The 26,679-nt window shown below is 50.9% G+C and overlaps 1 protein-coding gene across 1 annotated transcript in view; it reads right to left on the bottom strand.

The window, feature by feature from the left end:
* Positions 1-25,179, bottom strand: part of WSCD2 (WSC domain containing 2) — a 50,852-nt gene extending 25,673 nt beyond the window's left edge. Inside the window, exons 1-3 of the mRNA XM_058532285.1 lie at positions 24,801-25,179; positions 15,147-15,261; positions 10,532-10,716 (exon numbers count right to left, since the gene is read on the bottom strand). Of these exons, the coding sequence (XP_058388268.1) occupies positions 10,532-10,716; positions 15,147-15,261; positions 24,801-25,179 (679 nt within the window). The remainder of the gene's footprint in view (positions 1-10,531; positions 10,717-15,146; positions 15,262-24,800) is intronic.
* Between the last annotated feature and the right edge of the window lie 1,500 nt (positions 25,180-26,679).

Consider the following 26,679-nt stretch of genomic DNA (forward strand, 5'->3'; position numbering starts at 1 on the left):
CCCCCAATGCCACTAGTGTCCCATGGGAGAACACTAGACAGTCTCCCATCCCGTGGCCTGGGATGCTCGGAAGGAAGCCCCGAAAGTTCATCAGTCACCCCAAGGAAGATTCTATCATGCTCAGAGAATGTGCCATAGAAGATGAGGACAGGGAGAGGGGTCAGACATCTGAGCTAAAGATCTACGGTGACGAAGTAGGAGGCCTGAAGCACCGTGGGCAAACAGTCACTTAACCAGAAAACTCAGCCAGATGACAACTCAGGTCACGGGGCAACGAGAGGCTGGCCTTGCTCTAAAACATAAGGGGTCACGTCACCCTCTCTCTTTAGACTCCGCAAGCATTTATGGAGCCCCCACTGATGGCAGGCTCCGTGCTGGGAGATTTGGACCCATTTAGTCTTCGCAGCAGCCATATGACGTAGATGCTCCGGCTACCTCCACTTCACAGATGAGAAAACTGAGGCTCACGGAGGCCCGCTGGCTTCCAGCATCATAAAGCCGTCACATGACAGAGTGAGGTCAAAGCCAGGTTTTTCTGTCTCCCAAGTCTGTGCTTCTTCCAATAATAGCAATGCTGTTATTATGATTAGATGCTGATAGTAATATAATAGCATCTGCTGTTATCATTATAGCTACCATATATTGGTCACTTGCCACCTGCCGGCAGCTAGGCTGAGCCGTTCCCACGTGCAGCCTCATTGAACCCTCACATCAGCCTGGTGGTATAAGGATTCCCATTTTTACAGACAAGGAAACTCAAGCCTCAGAGGGCTGAAGCCACTTGACACAAGTCACCCAACTTATACGAGGCGGAGCAGAGACTGGACTTCTAGTCTGAGATCTTCCCACTCTTGATATTATCAAATGCTGTCTGTGTGCCTGGCACTGTGTAAACACTCGATACACTTTATTCTCCTGATCCCTACAAGGAAGGTCTCATTCTCCCCATTATACAGATGGGGAAACAGAGGCTCAGAGCGGGGAAGTGACTTGCCCAAGGCCACACAGCTGATCAGCAGCAGCATCTGGATTCCAACCCAGGAATGTCCAAGTCCTCACACTCTCTGGGCCGTCCCTCTTTAAGAAATCTCTTCCAGGCCTTGTTTTAGCATTTTCAAAACACTGTGACATTTATTTTCTCTCTTATGCCCTTGACATTCACTTTTGGCCACTAATCATTCACAAAGTCAGGGCTGTCACTCTGGGGTCTCTTGACACTGGAGTCTGATTCTCTCTAAGCACCCAAAGATGCCCCAGTCTTGACCCTGAGTCTCCAGAACCATATTTAAATGCTAACCTGCCTCTTCCCCACCAGGACTCTATTCGAAGGCTCCTTCTATAACCCCCTGGGTCACAGCTGGGGCCGGGAGGGTTGCTATGGGCAACGGTGTGGGGGTTGAGGCCAAGGGAGGCCTCTTCGGAACTGGGACAGTCCTGGGTACACTTTAGGGGTCTGAGGCCCACCAGCTCTTATCCCCTAGGGTGGATTGTTCCTGGAGTCCCCTCGCACCACCCTGGGGGGAGGTCTGAGACCCCCAACACAGAACTGCTCAGGGGGAGACAGAGCTGCAGGAGAAGGGGTGAAGGGTCTTTGGGCGTGCATGGGGGTGTGTGTCTGTCTGTGCATCAGTGGAACGGGAGGGGCTGACCTGTGGGTCTGGTTGTAGCGAGGGTGCGTTTGGGAGGTGGGACACCTGTGCACAGTGTGTGTGACAGGGGGCAGGGTATGCATCTCGTGTGTGTGTGACTGTTTGTGGCAGTGTGAATACAGATCACCTTGTTTGGGCAGGTGGATGCCGAGCTCTGAGACTACAAATGTGGCCCTGTAGACCTGGCTCATCCAAGGGCACGTGGGTCTGTCTATGTGGGAATACAGGACCCTGTGTGGGCAGGGGTGCCTCCTACAGTGGGCATCGGACTGTGGCATCTGACAGCGGGAATCTGTTGGTGACTGTGTGGTTGTGCCTGGGACCTCTTGGGGGTGAGTCTCACCATGGAGTGGACATACAACCCTGGGTGCTCTGTCTGGCTTGCCTGGCACCCATGTAGCTGAGAGGCGGGCTTCCTCTCTCCCAGCAGAGGGTCAGGCTGAGCCTCAGCCACCCTCCCACTGGACTGGCTCAATGTCACCAGGGGTTGGGCATTTCTCAACAATCCTCTGAACAGCCAGCACCTACATTAGAACAAAACTGTTTGTTTCCCCATTGAAAGGCCACTTCACGCTTGTACCATACAGGAGAGAGTAACAGGAGGGCTGAGTCCCTCTGCTGGAGCCCAGCGCAGACTGAGTCTCTCCCCAGGATGCAGAGAGCGTGGGGACCTCTCACCTGGAGCTCACAACCAGGGGCACTACTGGGGTCTATCCAGGTCCTTTGTGTCACAGTGGACCTCACATACGAGTCTCTGTACGGAGTGTGTGTGTCTGACCGTGGGCGTGAGAGAGCTGGCGTGCACCCAAGGTGGTCTTGGGGTCACCTGCTGCTAGGGGTCACCCTTGTAGCCTCTTGAAGACATGACTGAGTAATTGAGGGCATTAGGGCATTGCTCGGGGTCCTCTGGGCCCACATGCTCATCGTCTGGACCTCTGTGGTTGGATGCTTTGCTCTCCTATTTCCCCCAGCTGGGCGCCTGTCTCTTGGGCTCAGTCTGCTGACAGGGCCACATTAGCACGTGTCTGCAGATGGCCTTGAGGGGCCCAGCCCTGACCCAGGGGCTCCAGAAAAGGCCATCATGTCTGGCCATGGCCCCACCAGAAGGCCATGGCACTTCCCTGAACTGACAGGCTCAGGACAAGCTGCCCTGCTCCAGGAACAGAAGCCCAGCGGCCAGCAGACTCAAGAACTCTAGTTCCGACTTGGCTTTTCCTCCCTGGAACGCAGCGTCTTCCCCTGGTGAATGGGCAGCTCTCCACACAGCACCTACGGGCAGCTCCGCTCTTTCTCGCCATTGACCTTGGGCAAGTTTCCTGTCCTTTTGGAGCCTCAGTGTTCTCATCTCTAAAATGGAAGCATGAATATTGGGCGGACCATTCAGAGATGGACATGAGGGAGCCTGGTGTGCTGGGAGTACAGTGGAGGGGGCAGGCAAAAGTCTGTGGATCTGTCTGTCCCCTTGCCAGCACCCTTTGGCTTAACCAGAAAAGAGGAGGAAGAGGAAGGTGAATCCCTCCCCTGCATCTCTCACGTGATTTTCTCCTGCTTGCTGGACGTCAGGAGGCCAGACTGCAAGGGTGGGAAGAGGAGGGAAGACTATGTCAGTCCAGCTCTGCTGAGGGTGGTCTCCTTTGACATTTAAGCATCTGCGAATGAGTCCCTGACCCTCCCAGCTTAGAGAGGAGGGCTGAGCTGAAAGCCCTGAATTCCAAATAAGGTAAGGTTTTCAGAGGCCTTAAAGGGCCATAGAGGGATTAGGAGCTACTGCTGTGAGTCTCTCTTTGGTCAAGGTGGTGGGGAGGGGAACAGGTTTGGGAAGTTGGTTCCAGAAGCAGTTAACCTGTTGGATGTGAGATCTTCCTAAAGTCCTGCCCAGTCTGCTTTTGGGGGGAAACCACATGATCACAGAGGGCTTCATGATGTTCGACAGAAAGGTTGGAGTCCCAGGGATCTGGGGAACGCTCTGGAGGCCATTTCTTTCGGCAAGTTGCTCTCCATTATGGCTTGGCAATCAGAACATTGCGAGTATGCATGTGGCTAAGACATTTAATCCTCCCACTACCCTCATTTCCTCCACCTGTAAAATGGGTTGCCGGTTCTCTGCATCAGTGTTGAGAGGGTCTCTCAAGAATCTCTTATGTCCACAAATGAAAGAGAAGTGGCCAGCCCGGATCCCTCAACCTTCCTAACACTCTCCTGTGATATAAAGAATTTTGGACGTCCACAGCAATAGGTAGGTGTCTTCCTGTTTGCAAAAAGCTCTGGTGCCCAGCAGAAAGGGAATTGGTTTTAAATCTGGACAGACCTGGGTCAGCCACTTACTTAGCTGTGTGTCCTTGGGCAGGTGTCTTCACTTTCTGAGCCTCGGTTTCCTCATCTGTAAATGGGGATCATCATATCTGCCCTGCACAGTTGGGGTGGAAGTCCATGCGATGGCATTTACAGTGCCTGAGACCCAACCAGGACTCAGTCAATGTCTCTTCCTACTCCTTTCTCCATTGCTTGTCGGTGATACATGAAGAGTGGCTAGATCCTACATAGTAGACACTGTCAATGCCCTATCAATGCGCCCCTGGCACTCACCATCCTAGTATAGGCAGACAGTGACCTACAGTCAACGCCCAGCATGCTGCCTTAGGGCCTGTGAGGGACAGATTGGACCTCCCAGGGAGTTAATCTCCCCAGGAGCCACCCTCAGCCTATGATGGGAGAGAGTGAGCGCAGAAATACTGCAGCTCCCTGTCCTTCCGGCGGGACACCTCTGGAACACATTCTCCATCATCTCCCAGAGTTCCCCAGTGGGATTAAGCTTCAGCTGTCCTCAGGAGTGACCTGCTTTGTCAAGGACCTTGTCTTAGCTCCTTCTCTCCCCTGCCTCACTTCTCCACTCCCCTACAGATGCATCCTGGGGTCGCCTCCCCAGAAAACCAAGGCTCACATCCTTATCTCTGGGGGAGGGAGCCCAGCTTACAACATCTCGGATCTTGGAGCATGTTTAATCCACAAGGGAAATCCTGCATGGAGTTCAGGGCCACTGCTCTTCACAGCCCATAGTCTGTGAGAATGGCGCCCCCTGGGGTTGTGCAGTGCACAGCCTGTGGACAATAGCAGCAACCTCGGGTAGTGTCTTCCTGCCAATCAACACTTACTAAAGAATAATGACAATGGAAATATCGGCTTTTCACTGCCTGTCATTAGTGCTAAGTGCATTACACATCTAGTATCTCAATTAATCCTCACAGCAACGTATGACGTAGATGATACTATTATCCTGTTTTGCAGGCGGAGACTCTGAGACGGAACAAGATTCGATTGCCTTTCCAGGTCACACGGCTAGTGAGGAGCGGAGTTGGGATCTGGCCCCAACCTTGTCTGACATCACATCCTGGTTTCCCACCTCTCTGCTGTTCTGCAGGAGGCCTGCCCAATTCTAACGTGATTGGGCTCCAGAGACCCCATGCCGGCCACCTGAATTTCCCAGAAACCCTCTCAGGCCCCACAGTAGGGGTCCAAAGATCACAAAAGCCCTTGCCCCACATTCTGATAATGTCAGCTTTCCATTGCCAGCTGGGAGGGTGCATGACCTCAGCAGCTTGGGGTTTTTACTAGCAAGAGGCGAGCAGAGCAACTGTTCGTCAACTCTCTTTGCTGGGGGCAGATGAAGAACAGCCTGGAACCAGCTACAAGTATCTCTGAAGTCCTATCATCTCTTTGTTCTGGGGCTTCACAAAAATGAGGTAAATGTCACCAGGCATCAGCTTAGAGGCAGGTGTGGAAGAGTTCTCCTTGGTTTGAAAGAGGCCACCACCCCCCGGGTAATTAGGCCAAGCTCCACTGCATTAAAGATGTCGGAGAGAAGGAAACGCAGTGAGCTGGGAGCTGTTAGCGCCTACCTATAATCAAAGAGAGATTGAATTACACAAAGAGCCCAACCGTCCGAGGAGAATTCAAACCAGCTATTTTTAGGCATCACCAAAGGCTCCTGCGAGCTGTTGGCAATTCAAATAGCTTGAATGGGGTGCTGCTCAGACTGAATTGAGGAGTTCTCATTTTAGGAAGAAGGGGGCGTGATAACCACTCCACAACAGGCACTGTGCTACGTGCTGTATCTTACTTGGTGGTCAGGGTCATCTTTAAAGGTTGGAATTGTCCCCATTTTACAGATGAGGCACTTGAGGCTCAGAAAATAAGCGGCTTGGCCAAAGTGAACCCAGCAAGTAAGTGAGAGAGTTGGGATAGAAACAATGTCTGCCTGATTTCAAAACATTGCTCCGATAGCCTGTCTGGATTTTGCTTAGGGAAGGACAGAAAACCAATCTCCCCCATCATGATACAGAAGGAGAAAAATTTTCCCGCTATCATCCCCTTGGCCCTACACAGCATAACTCATGAAGGCCCATTTGAATTATAAAATGCAGTGGTCCCAGGCATATATCAAGGGGGAAGGAGAGGCCTTGGGCCTGGCAGAGAAGGAGCTAGACAAGGTCCACCCATCCAGTGTGACTTTTCATGGTTATCTGAGGCTCTCCTTCAGCAGAAGCGGTTAGAATGGAGCATCCGTGAGCATGAAGCATTGCACAAAATTCCTCTTCTAACTTGCAAAGACAAAAATTTGCCAGAACTAACACTACGCAAAATCCACTATGTAAATTGTGAATCATAAATCCAAGGATCTATTTTTTCAGTGATAATGTAAGGTTCATAATACTTTCTTTCACCAAGATAGAAAAGAAAAAACAAGAGGAAAAAGTGCTGAGCCCTGGGAGAGGCTGGTTTGCAGTTATGGGCATCTTAGGCAGCACTAAATGATAGTCAGAACCATGGACAGCCACCCACGAGCTGACGTATATGTTCAGTGTAGTTCTAATGAATCTTGCGACGCATATCTTGCAAGAATCTTTCAGGCAAATGAAATTTCTTGCAACATCCTATAAAGCCATAATGTTCTCAAATCACCAGCAGGTCTCTGCCCCTGGGGGAAAGCTACACTTGCCGACACATTTAGCAAACTGCTGTGAAAAATGTATTCCAACCAAGAAGGAAGTCCATTTCTCGGTTCTCTTGTAACAAGGACAAAGAGTCCATGCGTGTGAGAGTGTGTGTCAAGGCAGAATAGCAGGGTGCCTGCAGACATTTGCCCTGTCAACCTTTTAATGCTTTTGCCACTGTAGGACCATTCCATCACCTCAGAAACAGATAAGCTGACTTCCTACGCAAGGCAGACGCCCCACCAGGGTGGTGCTTGGGAGATAATAAGCCTCCTTTGGATCTTCACAATCATTAAGAGTTCTGTGACACTGCTCAGGTAAACATGATTAGGACACAGTGTTAATATGAACTAATGACTCTACACATGGAATCTGGTTTCCACCATACCTATTTCCTAGAGTGTTAGCTCATTTCTCTGCCTGATGTAATACATGCTAGTGTCATGCGCCAGTAACTTGGAAGGCCTCCCTTTCTGACTTATCTGTGTATAAATCAGATCCCAGGAACTGGAAGCCAAGGGTACCACTGGGTCAGAGGAAAGACAGTGGAGATTCCATATTGCTTAGAGTCAGGAAACAAGGCAGAGGAGAGATCAGGGGCCAGAGAAGGAAGGAGTTAAGCTGCAGCCAAGGAGTTCCCCTAAAAGAGAGGAGATGGGGTTCAGAATCCAAGAGGTCAAGGTGTCTACAGCAGTGTAGTGAGTGAGCACCCAAATTAGGAGTCAGAGACTGGGTCCCAGCTCGGTCCCTAAGAAGCACCCTTGCCTTGAAAAACCCATGCCTGCCTATCATTTCCTGAAATTACCTCCAGGCTCTTGCGCACTCTGTTCCTTTGCCTAGATTTCTCTCCCATCCCTTGATGACTTATCTTGACTCTGGAGAGCCTCCTCTTCCACACCAGGCAAAGACCTATGCATCTTCAAGGCCCTAACCAAACAGCCCTGCTCTGTGGAGCCTCCCCAAGGGCTGGTCAGTTTAGCCACTTCTGCTCTCTGGGCCTCAATTTCTAAAACTGTAAAATGAGACATCAGTGAGGAGGGTGCTTCCAATAGGGCATCCAACGCACGACATTTGCTGGCCTGGATTTTTTTGCTCATGGCTGGAATATATGGCTTCTCCTTTCACCTGGAAATCTCCTTAGACTGAGATTCAGCTTAAATATTGCTCCCTCGGCTCCTGCAGACAGAGCCCCTGCAATCCCCTGAACATACCCCGCATGCTTGAACAGATCCCACCAGTCCTGGGTCTACTTCTCCACTACATGGTGAGCTCCTTGAGGGCAGGGGCTGTGCTTTATTCTCCATCCATCCTCTCCATGCCTAATCCAAGTGGGAGGCCATCAGTTGTTTCAGTTCAATGAACGGTCCCCATGCTCTCTCCATACAGCATACTGCCAACTGGGAGCTCACCAGGAGTCCAAATTTGACACATCATCAACCATCTGTCTCCTTATCCAAGCCACCTCCATCCTCGTCTCAGCCATAGTAGCCTTGAGGTTAATAAGGCTTAGATTCTCTTCTAGAGACTCCAGCTGAAGGTGCCCAAGCCTGAAACCTTGTTCAGTGGTGATTCAGAACAACTGGAGGGGATGTAGAGCATCCAGGACCCCCCTTTCAGTAGAAATGAATGTGTTCCCCCTCATGGACATAAGTACAAAGATTTCTTTCTCACATGGAACAGAATACCTCTTGGGTAATTTTGCTTCTGCAAATGTGGGCAAGCTGAGGGGTGCAGCAACACTTCTGCCAGCCTCGGGGGCTGCTCTCCGGCAACCACCCAGCCCTCCCACTGCTACAAGGGCAAAACACACCATATTGTAGCAGAATCTAGTGGTCTTTGTGTGTTGAGGTCTGTATATTTCAGCTGAATAAAAAATATTTGATGGTCCCTGACAGTGTTATTATACCAGTGATCCCCCACAATTGTGTGTGTGTGTGTGTGTGTGTGTGTGTGTGTGAGGGAGAGAGAGAGAGAGAGAGAGAGAGAGAGAGAGAGAGAGAGAGAGAGAATGTTCCAGATTACCCAGCCAATCTAAACATTAACCAGAAGGAGTGCTGGCTAATATCAGGCTAATGACATCCACAGCCCAATTCTTGTTATCTCATCCACTAGGAGGTTTCAGTGGCAGCTGCTTTCCCTCTAAATACTTACAACTCTAAGACCATCTCTTTCAATGATCAAAGTCACCATCAAAATAACATAAATATTGGCATAAAAGGATCAGTGGTAAGGACGACAAATCTGCCATCAAATTAGAACCTCAGTACACTAATGGCCAAACCAGAAACTTGCTGTGTGGACATTCTCCAGCCTGGATTTCATACACGGTCTCTGTCCTCTGCCAGTCAGACCTTCAGACCTGGGTGAACTGAGGCGACCATGGGGAGGTAGACGGCTCATCCGTTTGTATGTAGAAACTGGCCCCTTTGCAAAGTGGCTGCATGCTCGACCCTATTGCAGAGCAAAGCTTGAACGGGGCTCCAAAAACATGGGATTTGAAAAACAGAACATTATCAAGCAAAGCAACAATGAATTTTTATAAACAATGACATTCACACGGAAGAGGCCTCTCTCTGCACGCAGACAGGTGTTAACGTTCTGCCAAGTCCACCTGTGTGGGCAGGCCTACATTCTAGGTGGGCCTTGTCAGCGCCACTGAGGTCTAAGGCCTTATTATTCAAAGTGTGGTCCGTGGACCAGCATGATAGCATCACCGGGGAGCTCCTTAGAAATGCAGAATCTCACCCCGGCCAGCTGAATCAGAATCTCCATTTTAGCAAGATCCCCATAGGGCTCACTGGCACATTAAGTTTGGGAAGCGCTGGCCCAGGGGTGAGAGGTGTGGTTGCGGATTTCTGTTTCTGCCTCCGGACTGCATCAGAAGGGTCACCAGCAGAAACCGCAGCCTCCATGTTTTGTCAAGGCCATTAGCTCTTTTCAGAGGTCGGAAGGTCATCTTTAATTAGACTGTGTGACCTTGGGCAGGTTTACTTAAATTCGTTAAGCCTCAGTTTCCTCGCTGTAAAAAGGGGATCACCAACAGTGGTAACTGCCTGGAAAGGCGGCAGGGAAGGTAAATGAGATCCGGCCTGCAGTGGGCTCAGCAGAGTGCTCGGCACACAGCAGATTCCCGCTGAACAGATATTATGCTATTCAACCCCCAGAAAGGGGACAATGGGACAACGTCCAGAGAAGAGGGGCCAGCTCCTATCTTCTCCCGTTCATCCCCCCGTTCCTCCCTCAGTTTGGAAACTGGAGGCTTTCTCCAGCAAGCCTGAAGCACTGATGAGCGAGAGAAATTCTCTCCACGGAGCATTAAAGAGGCAGGCTCTGGAGTCGGTTTAAATCCTCCACTGCTTACCAGCCATGTGACACGGAGCCTCAGTTTCCTCATCTGTAAAATGGGAGCAGAGGAATAACAGTGCCTGTTTCAAGGGTCACTGTGAGGATTGTGTGTGCTACTGCACACAAGGCACTTAGAGAAGGACGGAGTGTTTGCTGCTGCTGTTGTCACCATCACCCTCGTCATCCTCCTCGTTAGAGAGTCTGCTTTCAGACAACCAGGAAGGAAGGCCAAGCTCAGGCTCTAGCTGGGTTTGTTAAGGAGGAAGACGGGTGAGAATGAGGGGTGCAGTGGCCCAGGAGGCAATTCAAGAGGGGAGGGGGAGAAGAGGGCACGTGGAAGCATTTGAAGTAGCTGGAGTAAAAGTCTCTGCCAGGGGTGGGGTGGGAGGCGAGGCTGGGGCAGGACTGTGGCGGCCTTGGAGGGCAGCCAAGGGCTTGGAGGGATGGGGAGCCACGGAAGGTGCAGGGCAGACATGCAGGTGGGCGAGGGCTGCGGCCAGCAGGCCGAGGGCGGAGCCGCAGAGGGGGCGGGGCCGACTCACGTACACCTGCGGGCCGACTCCTGGGCCAGCTGCAGCCGGTAGACCGACAGGCGGTTGGCGCCACCGCACACGCTGCCCCGCTCGCCCTTGCACTCCATGTCGCACTCGGCCTCGCTCACGTTTGTCGCCTGGATTTTGTGGCCGCAGTAGCACTCGGCGCCGAACTCCAGCCCGGCATACAGGTAACCCCTGGGGGAAGCTGCTGTCAGGCCAGGGAGGTGCCACCATGGAGACCCCGGGACAGGGAGACTCACCTGGCCTGGAGACCCCAGGGGATGGGGGCGCTCTGGGGACCAGGACCCCCAGGGACCATCCACCCGCCTCATCCCGCCTGATGTCTTACACCCCCATATACTCGCCCACACAGACACACCATGTCCATGTTCACACCACCTGTATACACCTTCAGCACATGGCATGCTTCACACACACACACCCCTCACATCCTGTGGTCCTTTGCCCCACCCCACTCTCTTGTGCCTCCCTGTCTAGAGCCATGAGCCAAACATAGCCCTAGAATCCAGCCCTTTTATTCCAGGAAACGCCCCCAGGAATGATGCCCCTATGTCCCTTGAGAGGAGCTGGAGCGAGGGGATGAGGCAGGGACTTTTGCCTCCCGTTGGAAGATAGCAAAACCGAGGTTGTGTATCCAGCCAAGTAAAAAATTCCTTCTGCTAAAACAAAAAAAATCCAGGCACTGCCAGGTTTTCAACTATTTTTTTATAGCCACTGCATCGTTTCCTAAAAAGGACTTTTAGTGGACACCCATCCTGTAAACAGATGACAGGGGCGTTTCTTGCTCTGGCTCCAGCGGGGGGCTCTGCAGGGAGGCAGGCAGGACAAGCCTTGCTCAGCCCGCTTGCCCAAGGTGGCCTCTGGCATTCTCCAGAACCACGAGGGCTCCTCGGGGAGCAGCCTGCAAAACACAGGTCATGTAAGGCAGAACTAACAGGGACTCTCAGCTCCCACCCTCACTCTGGACTTCTGGGGGCCGGCTGGAGAGACAGACCCACACAGACTCGTGCCTCCACACACCCCAGCTACTCGGGGTGGCATGTGATCCACATGGTCACCTGGGCAGCTGCAGCAAGAGCAGCTTAAACTAACTGGGCATCTTGGTGCCTGGATCCCACTGAAATCCTGGAGCTGGGCCAGCCTCCTTCTCCCACCTGTCTGTCTCAGTCTCTGTCTCTCTCAAGCCCCAGTTCTCAGGCGCCCCTGGGGCCCCTCTTGTATCATTGGACCCATTGATAGAAGGAACACTTCCCAAGAAAAAGGCCTGGTGGGTGTTATCAATTCCAAAGCAAGTGGCAGAAAGGATGCTCAGAAAGTATGAAGTCTGAGGTGGAGGAGAGTGGAGGCGCAGGGAGACGTCCAGAAGGGAGTTCCACAGCTGCTTGGCCAGGTAAAGAACAATTATGCCAAGGGACCCACAGGTGGGGCAGTGTGGTGGTCTTAAAGTGTGTTCACAAATTCTTGGATAGTTTTTCCTTCAAGAGGTGGGGCTTCATTTGCCTTGCCTTGAGTGCGGGCTGGAATTAGTGACTCACTTCTCCTGAATAGATGATGGGGGAAGAGATGGTATGTGATTTCCAAGTCTCCGTCATACGAGGCATTTTGGCTTCCTCTTTGTTCTCTCCCTTGGATGGCTCTCTCTGGGGGAAACCAGGCGCCATGTTGTGAGGACACTCAAGCAGCCCCCTGGAGAGGCCCAGGTGGCGAGGACCTGAGGCCTCCAGCCAACAGCCACGTGAGTGCCCGTCTTGGAAGAGGATCCTCCAGCCCCGGTCAAGCCCTCAGATGTCTCTAGTCCCTGCTGACATCTTGACGCAGCCTCCTGAGAGACACGGAGGCAGAATTGCCTGGCTCATCCTGCTCCCACAATCCTAATTCCTGACACTCAGAAACCATGTGACATCATAAATGTTTACTGTATTAGGATGCTAAATTTTGGGATAACTTGTTACACAGCAATGGATAACCAAGTATAAGAAGGGAAATGGAGGCAGCCTCACTATCCTTAGGGTCACCCATCAGTGTCTGAGAGGGCCCCAGACTATTGACCCTGATCTCACTGCTGTCTCCTTTGCCAGAAATATCTTTCAGAAATTAAAACAGATCACACCTCTCCACTGCCTAAACCCCCCAGTGGCTTCCACTGCACTCACATATACATCCAGATGGCTTAGCTCAGCCTACAAACCCTACTCTCAGGGGTTCTTTAACCTGGATGCCCATTAGAATCACCTGGGGGACATTTTTTAAATGCCATGTCTGTGCCCCGCCCCCAGACAGTCTAAGTGAACAGGCCCGGGTGGGACCTGGACAGTGAGAGTTTTAGTGTCCCAGTGATGCCAATGTGCAGCTGGGCGTGAATGTCAGAGCAGCGACGTCCAGCTAGAGACGCTTGACCCCCCTCCTGATGTCACCTCTCCCACTGGGCACTCTTCCACCACACTGACTTATTTCTCATGGCTCTTATCACTTTTGAAATGATCTTTTTATTCCTTTATTTCTCTTGTAAATTGCCTGTCTCTTGCTCTAGAATATATTCTCCACGAGGACAGTGACCCTGTGGGTCATCTCCATATCCTGGGATGACACCCAGGATATTGTTGAATGAATGTAGACCACTCCCCAGATTAACACCTTCCAGTGGTTCCCCATTGCCCTCAAGGCCAATGCTTTAGGTGGCATTCAAGACCCTGTGTCAGTGGGCGTCCCCTTCTGACAACTCCCCTGGGAACTTCTGTGCACCCCATACAGCCCAGGATGCTGGGTATTTAGGATGTTTCAGGAGTTTTGGTCTTTGAGTATGCTGTTATTTCTGTCCTACTGTGCCTACCTAGAAAACTCCTATTCATCCTTCAAAACCCAGCTCAAGAGCTCACCTTTGTAACTCTTCCTGAGCCCTCCCTGTGGAACCCTCCATTCCTTCAATCTTCACGACCTCCCCGCACCTAGCACTCCCAGCCTAGCACCCATCACTCTTGATATCTCCATACCCCAGTTTCCTCCTCTGTGGAATGTGGATCATAACATTCCTGCCTGGTAGGGATCTTGTGGGGGTTAAAGAGCTAATATTTGCAAAGCGCTGAGAACAGTGCTTGCAACAGAGCAAGCGCCCACTAAGTGTAAGCTGTTGCTCTCTATGGCCCACACCTGTTCATGCCTCTGTCGCCCCAACTGGCTGGGGAGCCCCCGAGAGCAGGGCTGTGGCTGACTCATCTCTGCTTCTCCAGCGCCTGGAAGCCCATGTGGGCAGCCAATAAATATTTGCTGAACCAAACTGAATTACATAAGTTGATCTGACTCATCTTCGGAAGCTCCCCTCGGCTGCCACCCGCTCTGAGAAGCCTCTCCTGACGCTCCAGGCAGGTTGGGGGCCTCTTCTGCATTTCCACAGTGTGTGATTTATTCCCCCTCAACCCCGTCTCGCCACACTGTGCTTTGCTGTTTATGTGCTCGTCTCCCCACCCAGGCTGTGAGCTCCGCGATGGCGTGGATCTGTGCAGTTCACCTCTGTCTTCCCACAGCTCGATAAATAAGTGAATGGCTCAATATCATCAAGGGCTCAGAATCTTTTGCAAGCTGGAGAGGGTCCTGGGCTCAGAGCTTCAGTGGTGGACTGCTCGGGCAGCTGATTATAAGGGGACAGGGGTTCCTAAGCAGGGACAGAGGGAAGAGTCCCTCGGCCACCCACTTGCCCATTTCCACTCCAGCCGTGCAGCTGAGGTCCTTCAGACCTTGTGACTTCCAGAGCCAGCCGGCCAGAGTCTGAAAGTGAGCATATCAGAGGCCTCTTCACAAGCCACCCCAGGTCAAGGGACCCAGGACACATGGAGAGGAGAAGGTCGCAAGGGACCCAGGACATAAGCTCACGCCCCAGTGTCCCCAGGGCAGCAATGCTGGTGCCCAGGCCTGGACTGAGGGTCCTTTCCCGTTCCCCAGGGCTTTGGGGCCTCGTCAACTCTTGGAAAGTCAGCTCCCTCCCCCAGGGCATGTGCCAATCAAGAACACCGTTTTCTTCTTAGATTGGAAAACATTGTCTGGATAGGTGAGTGTTTCTCCCTGGGGGAAAAGCAAGGAGTTTCTCTGCTGGGAAACCATTAAATACCCCTGATACCCAGGCTCCCAGCTCACCCCTCCCACGGGCATCTCACAAGCCTCACGCTCACACTCACACCTACATGCACATCAACACACACTCGTGCTTTTCCCACACACAAGCACAATTCTGGACTCCTGCACACATACTCACAAAGTCTCCTGCACACACGACCACTATTATTTAAGGATAATAGTGTATTGGCATTAAGCTCACAAACATAACGAGCTGACCCTGCACACTGCGTGTTACACACTCACTCCTAGGCACAGCCTCACACGGCTGCACAGTCACAAACTCCCATAGACCAACTCCCGAACAATGCTGCTCATTTGCATGCATGTGTGCGCGCATACATACACACACACACGCCCTCGCATCCCTCCTTCCTTGTACCCACATGCTCATCCTCCCCCACGCCTTTCCATGGAAAAGGAAAGAACACCACAGGCAGGGGACCTGAGAAGGAAGGGGTTTGAAATGAACGGAGCCTGCAATGTTGGGGCCCTACCGTTCTGCACAGTTGTCCTGGCAACGGAAGACGGTCATCTTTTTGTAGTCAAAAAAGGAGACGCCTCGTAGGGCCCGGCTCTGGGTGTCATCCAGGTAGCAGCCGATGTACTTGGCTTTGGGGAGAGGAGAAGAGTCAGAGCTGGCTGGGGACAAAGCCGAAAGAGTTACAGGAGTAACCAGTGTGCCTCTGGCTATGTGGACTTGTTGACCGTTTGGTACCAATGTCCTTCCTCTGAGCAGAGAAGCAGAAACAAGAGAGACCAACAGTCATGTGCATTAGCAGAACCTGATCCACAAGGGCAATGAGTCCAGTGGGTAAGGCTGTGGGCCCTGGAGGCCAGCAGAGACAAGGAGGGGACCCTTCTTCCACCAAGGTTAAGGTCAAGCCTCTGGGCTCTACTGGTGAACACTGGGCACCCAGGAATCCAAGCCAAGGTCATTCCCAAGCACCAAGCAGATGAGACATGTTAAGACAGCCCTGAAAAGCTTGATACTTGATACTTGTTATCATCTCTACAAGCTGCCTTCAGATTTTATTTTTCCTTGGATGGAACACTGGACTTGGATATCTCAAGGTCTAGGTCTTCATCTCACTTTTGTTACCTTCCAGCATTGGACTAATGAGTTTAGGCCAAGTAACCTCTCTGTGGCCTAGTTTTCTTCATAGAGGGGATGAAAATATCAACCCACTGAAGTTAAAATGGAATGATTTGTGTAAATGTTTCTACCATAGTGTCTTGCATATAATAGGGACAAGGTTAAGGTGAGTGGAATAAGAAACTGGCCATTCACAATGCAGTGTAAGCACTTTACAGTTTGCCTATATTGGGGGGCCAAGGTGAATGCTTCCATCCAAAGGAAAATTTTAAATCACGTAAACAACCATCCAATTATAAACCATTCACGTGGTTTTCTTAAAGTAGTAAACGTGTTCCTGTACTTCATGGTAAATAGTGATTCTTACACATGAAGATAGCACTTTACAGTTTATAAAGTCTTTTCCTATATGTTTTTACAATTATTATTATTAATTTGGACATGCGCTTTGCTAAATGCCTTACTTGTAGCATTTTGCCTCATTGAATCCTTACAATGACCCTATGAGGTAAGTGCCAATATTCCCGTTCTATACAGAAGAGGAAACAGACCCAGAGAGGTGAAGTCACTTGCCCAAGGAAACACAGCATATATGTGTGTAGCCAGGATTGGACCCAGGCAATCCGGCTCCAGAGCCTACGTTCTGAACTCCTGCTTGCTTCTTCCTGCATCCGGGGATCTCTGTGATGACCCTAGTGAAGTGGGAAGCTTTGGCTTTCTCACGCTCTTTTCTTAGATGATTGAACTGAGGCTCAGAAAGGGGAAGTGGCCTGTCTGAGACCCACAGCTAGTTGGTGTTGGGACAAAGATTTAAATCCAGGTCCAGGGGGCCCCAAACCAGTGCTCTGTCCACTACTCCACTTGGGAGTAACTGGAGGTTGGACTGAGGATCTAGCTAGCCCTCAGAACTAAACGGCCGTCATAAGGAAGGATGGAGGAAAATGCTACACGCCACTGATCACTCTCCCTGGTGAGGCTGCTGTCTGTCTAAACTGTGGGCTCCCTGCCTCCCTCACGCCTGGAGGAGAGCAGAGCCTAGCTGACGATAAAGGTTTATAGCTGAGCAATCGTGCCCTTCAATGCCGCACTGCTAAGTGTAGAATTTGTCAGCCCCGCTGGAATGTGTCTAGACCTCGATCACCTTGAATTTCTTTCATAAGACAGAGGTGATTTGGTCGACTAAGAACAGTCCATCTTTAAAAGAAACATCGCCTCCCTGGAGCGGGCACGTCAGAGGGTGACAGCTCTGGAGAAGCCCACGTCTTGTCACTGTGCTTGTTCAACAATAAATTCCCCTCCTGTCACAGAAGGAATCATGGCCCTGCAACCTGGGGCATGGATGCCGTTCACACCTGAGCTGGGAGAGGGAACGTCCATGGGCGACGCTGGTGATGGCTTCACACCAACTTTAGCTCCATAGTTCACTGGAGGACAGAGTGTCCGAAGATGCATTGTAGGATGGTGGAGGAGGGAAAAGAGGAGAGAGAAGAAGGGAGGAGGGAGGGAGGGACGAAGGGATAGGACAGAAGGAGAGGAGATGGAGAGAGGAAGGAGCAAAGGTTATTTTGGCAACTTGAGGTCTTTGTCATCAGATCGACAGATTGCATGTGTGTGTGTGTGAGAGAGAGAGAGAGAGGGGGGAACAAAACTCTCAGGTATTAAGCACCTACTATGTGCTGTCCGCTTTACTATGGGACATGCCTAATTGTTTTCATTCAACTCTCACACCCTTCATATCAACCCGTTTTACAGATGAGGAAACTGATCCCAGTGACTGTTACATCTGTTTGCCTTAGAAGTGAATCTCAGTTCTGGCACATAGTGTATGTTCCGACTGGTCACTCCTCACGTGGCTTCTGTTCTTCCTCTATTCTAAGTGGAATTAGAAGCTATGGAATCTGTCCAAGTTCCTACAGCTTATCAGTGTCTCACTTAAAATTTAAGCCCAGGTCTATCCTCCAACCATTTTACACTGGGGAGGTTTCACTTCCTGGTGGACCGCAGGCTTCAAGATCCTAAGGAGCCACGTGGAGACCTGATGGGGAGGAACGCTCATGCTCCAGACACGCTGGGCTTGGAGCTGGATGTGCTATGACTTTGGGTGGTCTCACCTTAGGGTAAGGGCAGGAGCCTTTGGCTATATGTGGGACAGAGGATTGTGTGAGATAAGATTTTTATAATCAAATTAACGGGGGCAAGAGTGTGTGTGTGCACGTATGCATGCGCGTCCACTGTGGAGTGAAGGAGTGGACTGTGATGGTACTGTTTGCACCTTCAAAGCACCCCTTCTTCCTATTCTTCTGTTAAGAGACCTTACCCTTCCTGACCATGGGGAGACTCTGACTTTGGCAAGGCCAATTGTATTGTCCCTCCCACCAGCCAGTGAGTGATTGCTCCGGGGAAGGGCACACGACCCATTCTTTGGATTCTTATAGATTAAAGCTGGGAGAAGGAAATCTGTTTCCCCTGGATTATGAGGTTGGCATTCTGTAAGCCCAGAGCCACCAACGGCCACAATCCTTGGCACCCAAGTCAGTCTGTGTTGGAGAAGAACCGAACCAAGGCAGAGACAAGCAGAGATGAGAGAGAGAGAAGGGCACAAAACATTCATGTAAAAGTCCAGCCCCTTCCAGAGTTTAGTGACAAGACAAAACACATTTTCTTCTTTAGCTTAAGTTGGTTCAAGATGGTGTTTGTCCCTTGCCACCAAAGGAGCACTGACCAATATGCTGGCCCTCAAGCTAAGTTGCTTGAGTCCACCCAGCTGTGAGGGTCTGGACCAAACCACAGCCAGGCCTGTCTATTCCAAAGCCTCCCCTTCCCATGGACCACACTGGGTCTCGGCTTGAGAGGAGGGTATCTCCATCCGAGCCTCAGAGACCTGCCGGGGGAAGATGGGAGAGGAAGGGTCCCTTAGGAAAAGAGCTGAGATTTGGCTGTGGGGCCATCTGCCCCAAAGCCTGGGCTCTTAAAGCCTCTCTAACCGCACCCCCTGTCCACTAGGCCAGGCCTCGGGCTGTGACGTCCCACACAACAGGTGCTCAAAGACTCGTAGGATGACAGGTGATGAAACCCTCCATTTCCTCATCCGTCAACAGGAGGGAGAAAAAGATACACAGTCCTTCACTGATGCTCTGGAGACAAATGGGCGTGGTAGGCACTGTGGCCTGATGAGTGGGCTGAGCTCTGTGGGTCAGGATACAGACATTGAGTCAGTTTCCTCCCTGTCCTGAGCAAGGGCTGGTGACTCCTTCCCCACTGACCCTTCAGAGCAGGCTGTGGCCATCACAACTGTTGACCCCGTCCCTGGAATCCTATCACCCCGCTGAGCACTGAACTCATCAGTGGGTTACCGCCAACCCACTCCAGCCATTTTCCCAGGGGCCCGCCTTCAAATCCTGCTGTGGTAGCAGAATCTCTCTCCAAGCCGGAGACGAGCGGGAGGTCAGGTATGCAAAACAGAGGCAAAATCACAGGCCACTTGAGGGTGGATTAATGGCCGTGTTCACACCATCTATCATCTCATTTCCACAGCCATCCAAATATTGCTGAAATGGCAAAGTCGCCCCAGCCAGGCTATTTATCTCAGGCACAGAAAGCAGTGAGGGTGAGCCTGGGAGAGCACAGGCATCTGGAAAAGAACCCTCCTGATGGTGTTTTTTTTCCTGTACTTTTCTCATTTGCTTCAATTAATCTTCCTTTTCAAGAAATTTTGCTGTCTTCAATAAAGGTAATTTGTTAAAAGGGTAGCTAAACATGAACTAATTTGTATTCCTTATTTACTGTCTGTGAGTAGATTCACAAACAGGAGGCATCACTGTACTAGAAGGAGAACAGTTTTGGAGTCAACCAGATCTGGGTTCGAATCCTGGCACTACTGTAGCCTGGCAGCATTATTCAAGCTCTTGGAGATACAGTTTTCCCACCTTAGAAGCGGGAATAAAAAATAGGGGTATTATGGCTTGAATTGCTTTTTAAAAAAGATATGTTGAAGTCCTAAGCCCAGGACAGCAGAATGTGACCTTATTTGGAAACAGGGCCATTGTGGATGTAATTCATTGTTATAAGGTCATACTGGGGGGGGCAATCCAATATGTCTGATGCCCTTATAAGAAGAAGGCTTTATGAAGACACAGAGACACAAGGAGGACGCCATGTGAGAACAGAGGTAGAGATCGGAGTTATGCAGCCACAAGCCAAGGAATGCCAAGGGTCACTGGCGATGCCAGAAGCTAGGAGAAAGGCATGGAACAGGTTCTCCCTTAGAGCCTCTGAGAGCGCACGGCCCTGCCAACATCTTGATTTTAGACTTCCGGCCTCCAGGACTGTGAGAGAATAAATTTCTGTTGATTTAAGCCACCCAGTTCGTGGTGCATTGTTACGGCAGCCCTAGGACGCTAATACAGGGATTATAAAATTGACTGTAAGTAAGATTAATTTTTGCATTGAGCCTAGAACAGGGCCTGGTGCAGATTAGAGACTCAAGAAATAGTTATTTCCCTGCTGGGGATTCACTGCCATCCTGGAAGGTGGTCCTTCGAGACGACCACTGCAGTGCCATCTGGGTTTCCTTGTGTAGGGAATTGGAATTTCCTGCTCCTATTTGGCTTCTCTGGGGTACAAGGAATGCATCTTTCCTTTCGGTCAAGGCCCACGGACCCTATAGACTCAGCTCAACTATCTCCTCCTCCAGGAAGGCAGCCAAGATACATCCCATGGCTGAACAGGATCCCTCCCTTGGAATCCTGGAGTCCCCTGGCTAACTCCAGCATAACACTTTTCAAAACCATTTCCAAGTACTATCCATTACTTTTTCAAATTAGAAATAATTTAGGTTCATTGTAGAAGAATTTTTAAGAAGATGAAAAAGTGCTATAATGGGGAAAAGCAGAGTACAATGCTATGCATAAAAAATATATGTTTTGGAAATAACGCACGTAAAGGAAAAAGACAGGAAGGTAATACACCAACAGTGTTGACTGTGGCTGTTGTTGGATGGTGGGACTGGGCCACTTTTATTTTTGCCTTTCTCTTTTTCAATGTATTGTAATATTTTTCCGGTGAGCATGTGTGACTTTGATAATCAGGAAAAAAGTTATTTTTTGGAAATTTAATTTATCTTTTTACTTGCCTGTCTTCTCCTATGGGGCTATGAATATTCCTCAGAGGGAAAAACTGTGCTTGAATCATTACTGTGTCTCCATCTCTCATTCCCAACACAGGGCAGGGCACACAGTAGGTATACAATAAATATGGAATGAATGAATGAATGAATGAATGAATGGAGCTGGGAATTGTATAGCTCAGTGGTTAAGCACAAGGGCTTTAAACTCAGACAGAATTGGGTTGAAGTCTGCTCGGCCTCTTAGCAGCTGTGTGCCATTGGACAAGTCACTTGACCTCTCTGAGCCTCTGTTTCTTCCTCTATGAAAGGGGCTCGATAACTCCTACCTAATATGAGGCTGAAAGGAGAGTATGGATGCACAGTCCCTGACACAGACCAGACCCTCAACCACCTGCAGACTGGATCTTCAGGTTAGGAGGAGGAGATGGGGAGGGTGCCCTTCTGTCCCTTCCAAAAGTGCAGACTAAATCTCCTCATGTCCTCCTTCACACCCAGCCCATGCCCTTTGTAATTGGGGGAAACAGAAACAGCACAGGCTTTGAAATCAAACTGGATTTGGCTTCCGGCTCTGCCCCCGACTAGCAGTGTCATTTTATATCACCTCTATACACCCCTGTTTTCTCCTGCAGAATTACAATATTAAGAATAATAGCCAGCACGTATTAAGTGCTTACAGTGTGCCAGGCTCTGTGATGAGCACTTTCTGTGCACTGAGAAGTGAGGTGATGCCGTGGTTAAGGTTTGGGCGTAAGACCAAACCACCCGGGTTCAAATACTGGTTTTCCCCCTCCTCCAGCTGGATAACCTTGGGCAAGTTACTTAATGTCTCTGCTTACAGTTTCCATCTGTAAGATGGAGTTAATAACAGTGTCTACCTCATTGGGTTGCCATGAAGATTATGTGATGTAATAGATGTAAAATGCTTAGAACAGTGCCTGGCACTTAGAAAGCACACAGTCAATTTATCTTATATAATCATCTGATGTTAAATACTTTTTATCCCCAAAAGGAAACGGAAGTTCAGAGAGGCAAACTGACCTGCCCAATGCAGCACAGCCAGCAAGATGCAGAACTGGGATTTGAGCTCTGATTTGGCTGCTCAAAACACAGGCTCTTGCAAGGCTTGGGCAGGTAAAGGGCTATCAAGGTGACTGCCAAGGTCCCACCCAGCCCAGCCCAGCCTGGGAGCAGCTCCTCCCTCCCCTCCTGGCCGTGATGAGGGCTCTGAATCCTTTACAGCTCAAGTCCCCCATCACGGCATCAAGCAGAGCCCTCATCAGCCTCGGAGAAAAACCAAATGTTTTTAGCATCAGGTCAGAGAAGCGTCTCGTCTTTATTAGTGTTAATCTAATATGTTATCTTTGCTCGCTGAACTCTGAAGAAGTTAATCAAGGACAGGCTGGATTTGTGTTTTCTTAATAACGCCGCCTGATTCCAATGGCTGCCTGCTGAGAGCTCTGGGCTCTGGGCTTCTTTCTTATTTTCTCTTCCTTCTCTCTTTTCATTTTATAATGTTATTGTTGTACATATCAGCTGTGCCACAAGGAATTCATATTCTGTCAGGGGACAAGCACAGGCAAGTACCACTCATATAAGGCCATGACAGAGAGCACAGAGGAGGAGCATTTGATCAAGCCTGGAGGGGGCCAGGGACAATCTCCCGGAGGCAAGCTAAGCTGAGACCTGGAGGAGGAGTAGAGTTAACCCTCGGAGGCACTCCAGGCAGAGGGACGGTCACTCATTCATTTGTGCATCCAACATTCATTCACTCAACAGTAGGTATTGCGCACTGTCTTTGTGCCGGGCGCTGTCCCAGGTGCTGATAGAACAGAGGCGGCCAGGACAGGCAACAGCCCTGCTCTCAAGGAGCTGACAGTCTAGCAGGGGAGAGAGACGATAACCAAGGAAGCAAACACATAAATGAGATGCTTTCAGATGGCGATAAGTTCTTGACAAAAATAAAACTGGCGTATGTGGTTGTAACCAGGTACGAAGTGGGGCTATTTTAGTTAGGACAGTCCAGGGAGGCCTCTACGGGAAGGTGAGGTTTGACTGGAGACCTGAAGGAAGGGAGGAAGGGAGAGATCTGGGGGAAGAGCATCCCAGATGGAAGGAACTGCCTCTACAAAGATCCTGAGGTAGGAACGGGTTTGGTGTGTTCGATGAACGGCAAGAAGGACAGCGGGGTGGGGTCTGGTGAGGGGCATGAGGAGTGGCAAGGAGGAGGGGCAAGATGTGGTTGGGGAGGTGGGCCATGGCAGGGACTCTGGAATTTATCCTAAGTATAATGGGAGCGTATCCTAAGATACAGCCTTGTGACAAACTTCGGTGTTTGCAAAGTTTGGGGCTTGCAGGTGGAGTTTGGAGTGGCTGGGGTGAGATGGAGCTTGGTGAGTGGAGAGGGTGGAGAGAGAAGCCACATCACAATTTCTCCATTAATGTAGCACCTCACACTTCACCTGCCTAAAGTTGGGGTTCCTTCTCCGGGTAGATCCACGAGAATTTCCTGATCACCTCTAAGAACTTACTATGTGCCAGGCACTCTGCTAGGTGTTCTCACCACCATTGTCCTATTGAACCCTCAGGAGAGCCCTGGGAAGGAGGAGTCATTATTCCCATTTTACAGATGACAAAACTGAGGCGTGAGAAGGTGAAACCACTTGCCTGGGCCACATGGCCAGTTGGGGTGGAGCTGGAATACGTCTGCCACCTCCCACCTCTCCTTCACCTCTCTGTGAACACTGGGTTCTTGAAGAGGCAGAAATCTAGGAAATTCCCGCGGGTGGGAAGGTAGGGTCTTCTGGATGGCCCCTGAGCCAGGTGCAGGGTGGGACTGAATCAGGGGAATGTGCTCCCAGGATGAGTCCCCTCCATTGATTCTGCTTCCCTCCGTGGTGGAGGAAGGGTGTTGAATCACAGTGGAAGTGTGACGTGTGGCAGGGAACACAAGGCCTACGGAGGTCTTCCTGCTGTCCTGATTGGCAGTGGATCTTCCCAACCATCCGGCCCAGATTCCTGAAACGTCCATTCGTGTTAATCTCATGAATGGCAGGGGCTGCAGGGTCCTCCCCAGCATGCTGGTCAGATGGGCAGACACCCGTAGACTCCAGGGGACAGTCATGCAGCCAAGTGCCCAGGCCAGCTGGACCTGATTAGGACTCCAGCGCTGCCGCTCACCAGCTGCGCGGCCTTGGGCAAGTGTCTTCACTTCTTCAAGCCTCAGTTTCCACATCTGTTAACTGGGTATAGGATCATAGTCCTCGTTTAAGTCCATGAAGTGTAGTGAAAATCAAATAGAGTAATGCACTCACAAAGAAAAGCCCTTTTGGACTGCGAAAGGCTAAGAAAATGCAACAAAATATGCCCAGGGCAATGATGTCCCCCAAGCACCATCAGCAAGGGACCCAGCAAGGTGGATGAGAGGCCATGTGGTGGAGCAGAAGCTCTGCATGACTAGCTATGTAACCTTGGGTTCTTGGTGCCTCAGTCTCCTCATCCTTGAAATGGGAATAATAGCACCTACCACATAGAGCTATGATAATTCGATGCATGCAAAGTGCTTAGAACAGTACCTGGTACACAGTAAGTGCTCAGTAGATGCCAGCTGTTTTTATTTTTGTGTGTATTTAACAAGGACTGAAAAAGGCTGCAGGGCAGAGTCAGACTTTGAACTCTGATAAACGCAGAGTTCAAATCCAAGCTTGGCTGTTTACAAGCTGTGTGACCTTGGGAAAGCTACTTCATCTCTCAGAGCTGCAATTTCTCCTCTGTGAAATGGCGGTGATAGTGAGACCTCTTGATATGTGTAGCTATCACTATATGACGGCTGGTTCCTATTAAACCCTGGAGACTGGCGGCTGTTATTATATTATTATCCTCCCCCTCCCTCCTTCTCAGCCACCATCTGTGCCAGATGCCCACCCCTCTTACCTCGCTCCTCCTCCTTCTCCCGGACGACCCTCCCCTTGAGGGCTCGGCTCCAGGCTCCGCCATAGTCGCCCAGCTTGGCTTTCTCATTCCCATCCTTGCCCTTGAACCAGGGTCCATACCTACGGGCGATGCTCGAGGCTTCGCTCGCGTCCCGGAAGCCTCTGCCCAGATGCAAGTCGCCCAAGAAGGGCAGCTCAGCGCCCTCGGCCGGGACCCCCGCAGCGGGGTTGGCCTGGGTCTGGGAGACGGCGGGCTGGCCCACGAAGCCAGAGTGAAGGAAGACGAGGCTCCCGGCCGTCAGGTAGAGCACCAGGAAGGTGAAGAAACGTACGGGTTTCCGGCGGAAGTACCGCTGGAATTTGAACCAGAGCTTGGCCATAGCGGGATCATTCCGGATTGGCTCGCTGGGGCTCAGCTGGGGGGGGGGTGGGGAGGGGAGGAAGGGAGCCTCCCTTTCCCAAGCTTCCCTTAGGGATGGAACCCCTGGGGGTCTTCAGTCTTATTCCCTCTGCAAAGGTGACTGACTATACCAGAGTGGAAGGGCACGTCCTGTGCTCGGCTGACGCCAGGAGAAGGGAGGACAGAGCTCACCAGCCCTCCCGAGGTCAAGGTGAGCTTCTTTGGGCCACAAAAGGGGTTTTGAAGCTCGGGGCACCCAGGAGTTGGTCTCATCTTCCTACATCTTGTTCTTCGCCTCAGAGAGTTCCCAAGGAACTTTGAAAATAGCAATCAGAGGAGGGTTCTGTGGGTCACCAGAGGCTGCAGCTCACATCTCCCCCTTCCTCGGCTCCTCAGGCCTGTCGGGGCTGGGTTATTTCACCGAGGGCCGTTTCTGGCCTCCTCCCCAGCTGGGGGCCACATGCAGCGTGTCCACCTTGTGAAAGCAGAAGCTGGTGGGCTTCCATCCGCTCGAGGATCAGGGCTCGGGGCTACCACCTGCAAAACAGCACAGACACAGGAATAAGGAGCCTCCTCACAGAGGCCAGAGCTCGAAGGTTCTTGAACATTCTCGGGGTGCTGCAGAATGCAGAGAGGGGAGGAAACCAATGGCCGAAGCGTCCAGCGGTGCTGGACAGGAGCCCAGTCCTGAGTCTTCTAGAAGACTGCCATTTCCTTTAAACCACACTGGGAATTTGGGGGCTTGAATCCTATTGGGCCCTGGTTTGGGGACAAGCTCTATCTTTGACAAACACAGGTTCTTACGCCCCGCACTTCCTATATATTTGTCAAACATACGCTGATGCATGGGTTACTTTAAGTCCAAAAAGTACTTCTATGTCCTTGCTGAAGAGCCTGCTGGACGTGGCTGATATTGAACCAGATCAAATCCATTCATTTTTTCCCCAACAAATTTGGTAAGCACCCTCTATGTCACAGGCACTGTCCTAGGTGCTGGAGATAAGGCCATGAACCAGAGAGACAAAGTCCCTTCCCTCACAGGCTCACGTTCTAGTGGGAGAGATCAAGCCCATAGCCCCTCTCTTCTATCCAAGGAAGAAAAGGAAAAAGAAGGAAGGCAGGATTATTTAGCAATGTATCCATTCACTAGTATTTACTGAGTGTCTACCACTGCCTTTTTGACTCTGTCCTTTTCCCACATAGCCTGGACATCACCTGGGAACTCAGAGACAGCCCCTGAAGCAGCAGCCCAGCTCCACTGCCTCCCAATGACCAGCAGTGGCTCACTCTTTGACAGAGTCCCTCAGAATGTGGTCCGAGGAGCATCTGATTCAGAATCCCCTGGAAGCCTGGTTAAACACGAAGATCCCTGACCTCTCCAGCCAGAATCTCTGGTGGAGGGGGAAGCCTACAGGTGTAACAAGGTGCCCTCAAGTGATGGTAATGAGCACAAAGGTTTGTAAACCACCACTTTATGAGT

The sequence above is a fragment of the Diceros bicornis genome, chromosome 35, assembly GCF_020826845.1.
Source record: "Diceros bicornis minor isolate mBicDic1 chromosome 35, mDicBic1.mat.cur, whole genome shotgun sequence".
Lineage (NCBI taxonomy): Eukaryota > Metazoa > Chordata > Mammalia > Perissodactyla > Rhinocerotidae > Diceros > Diceros bicornis.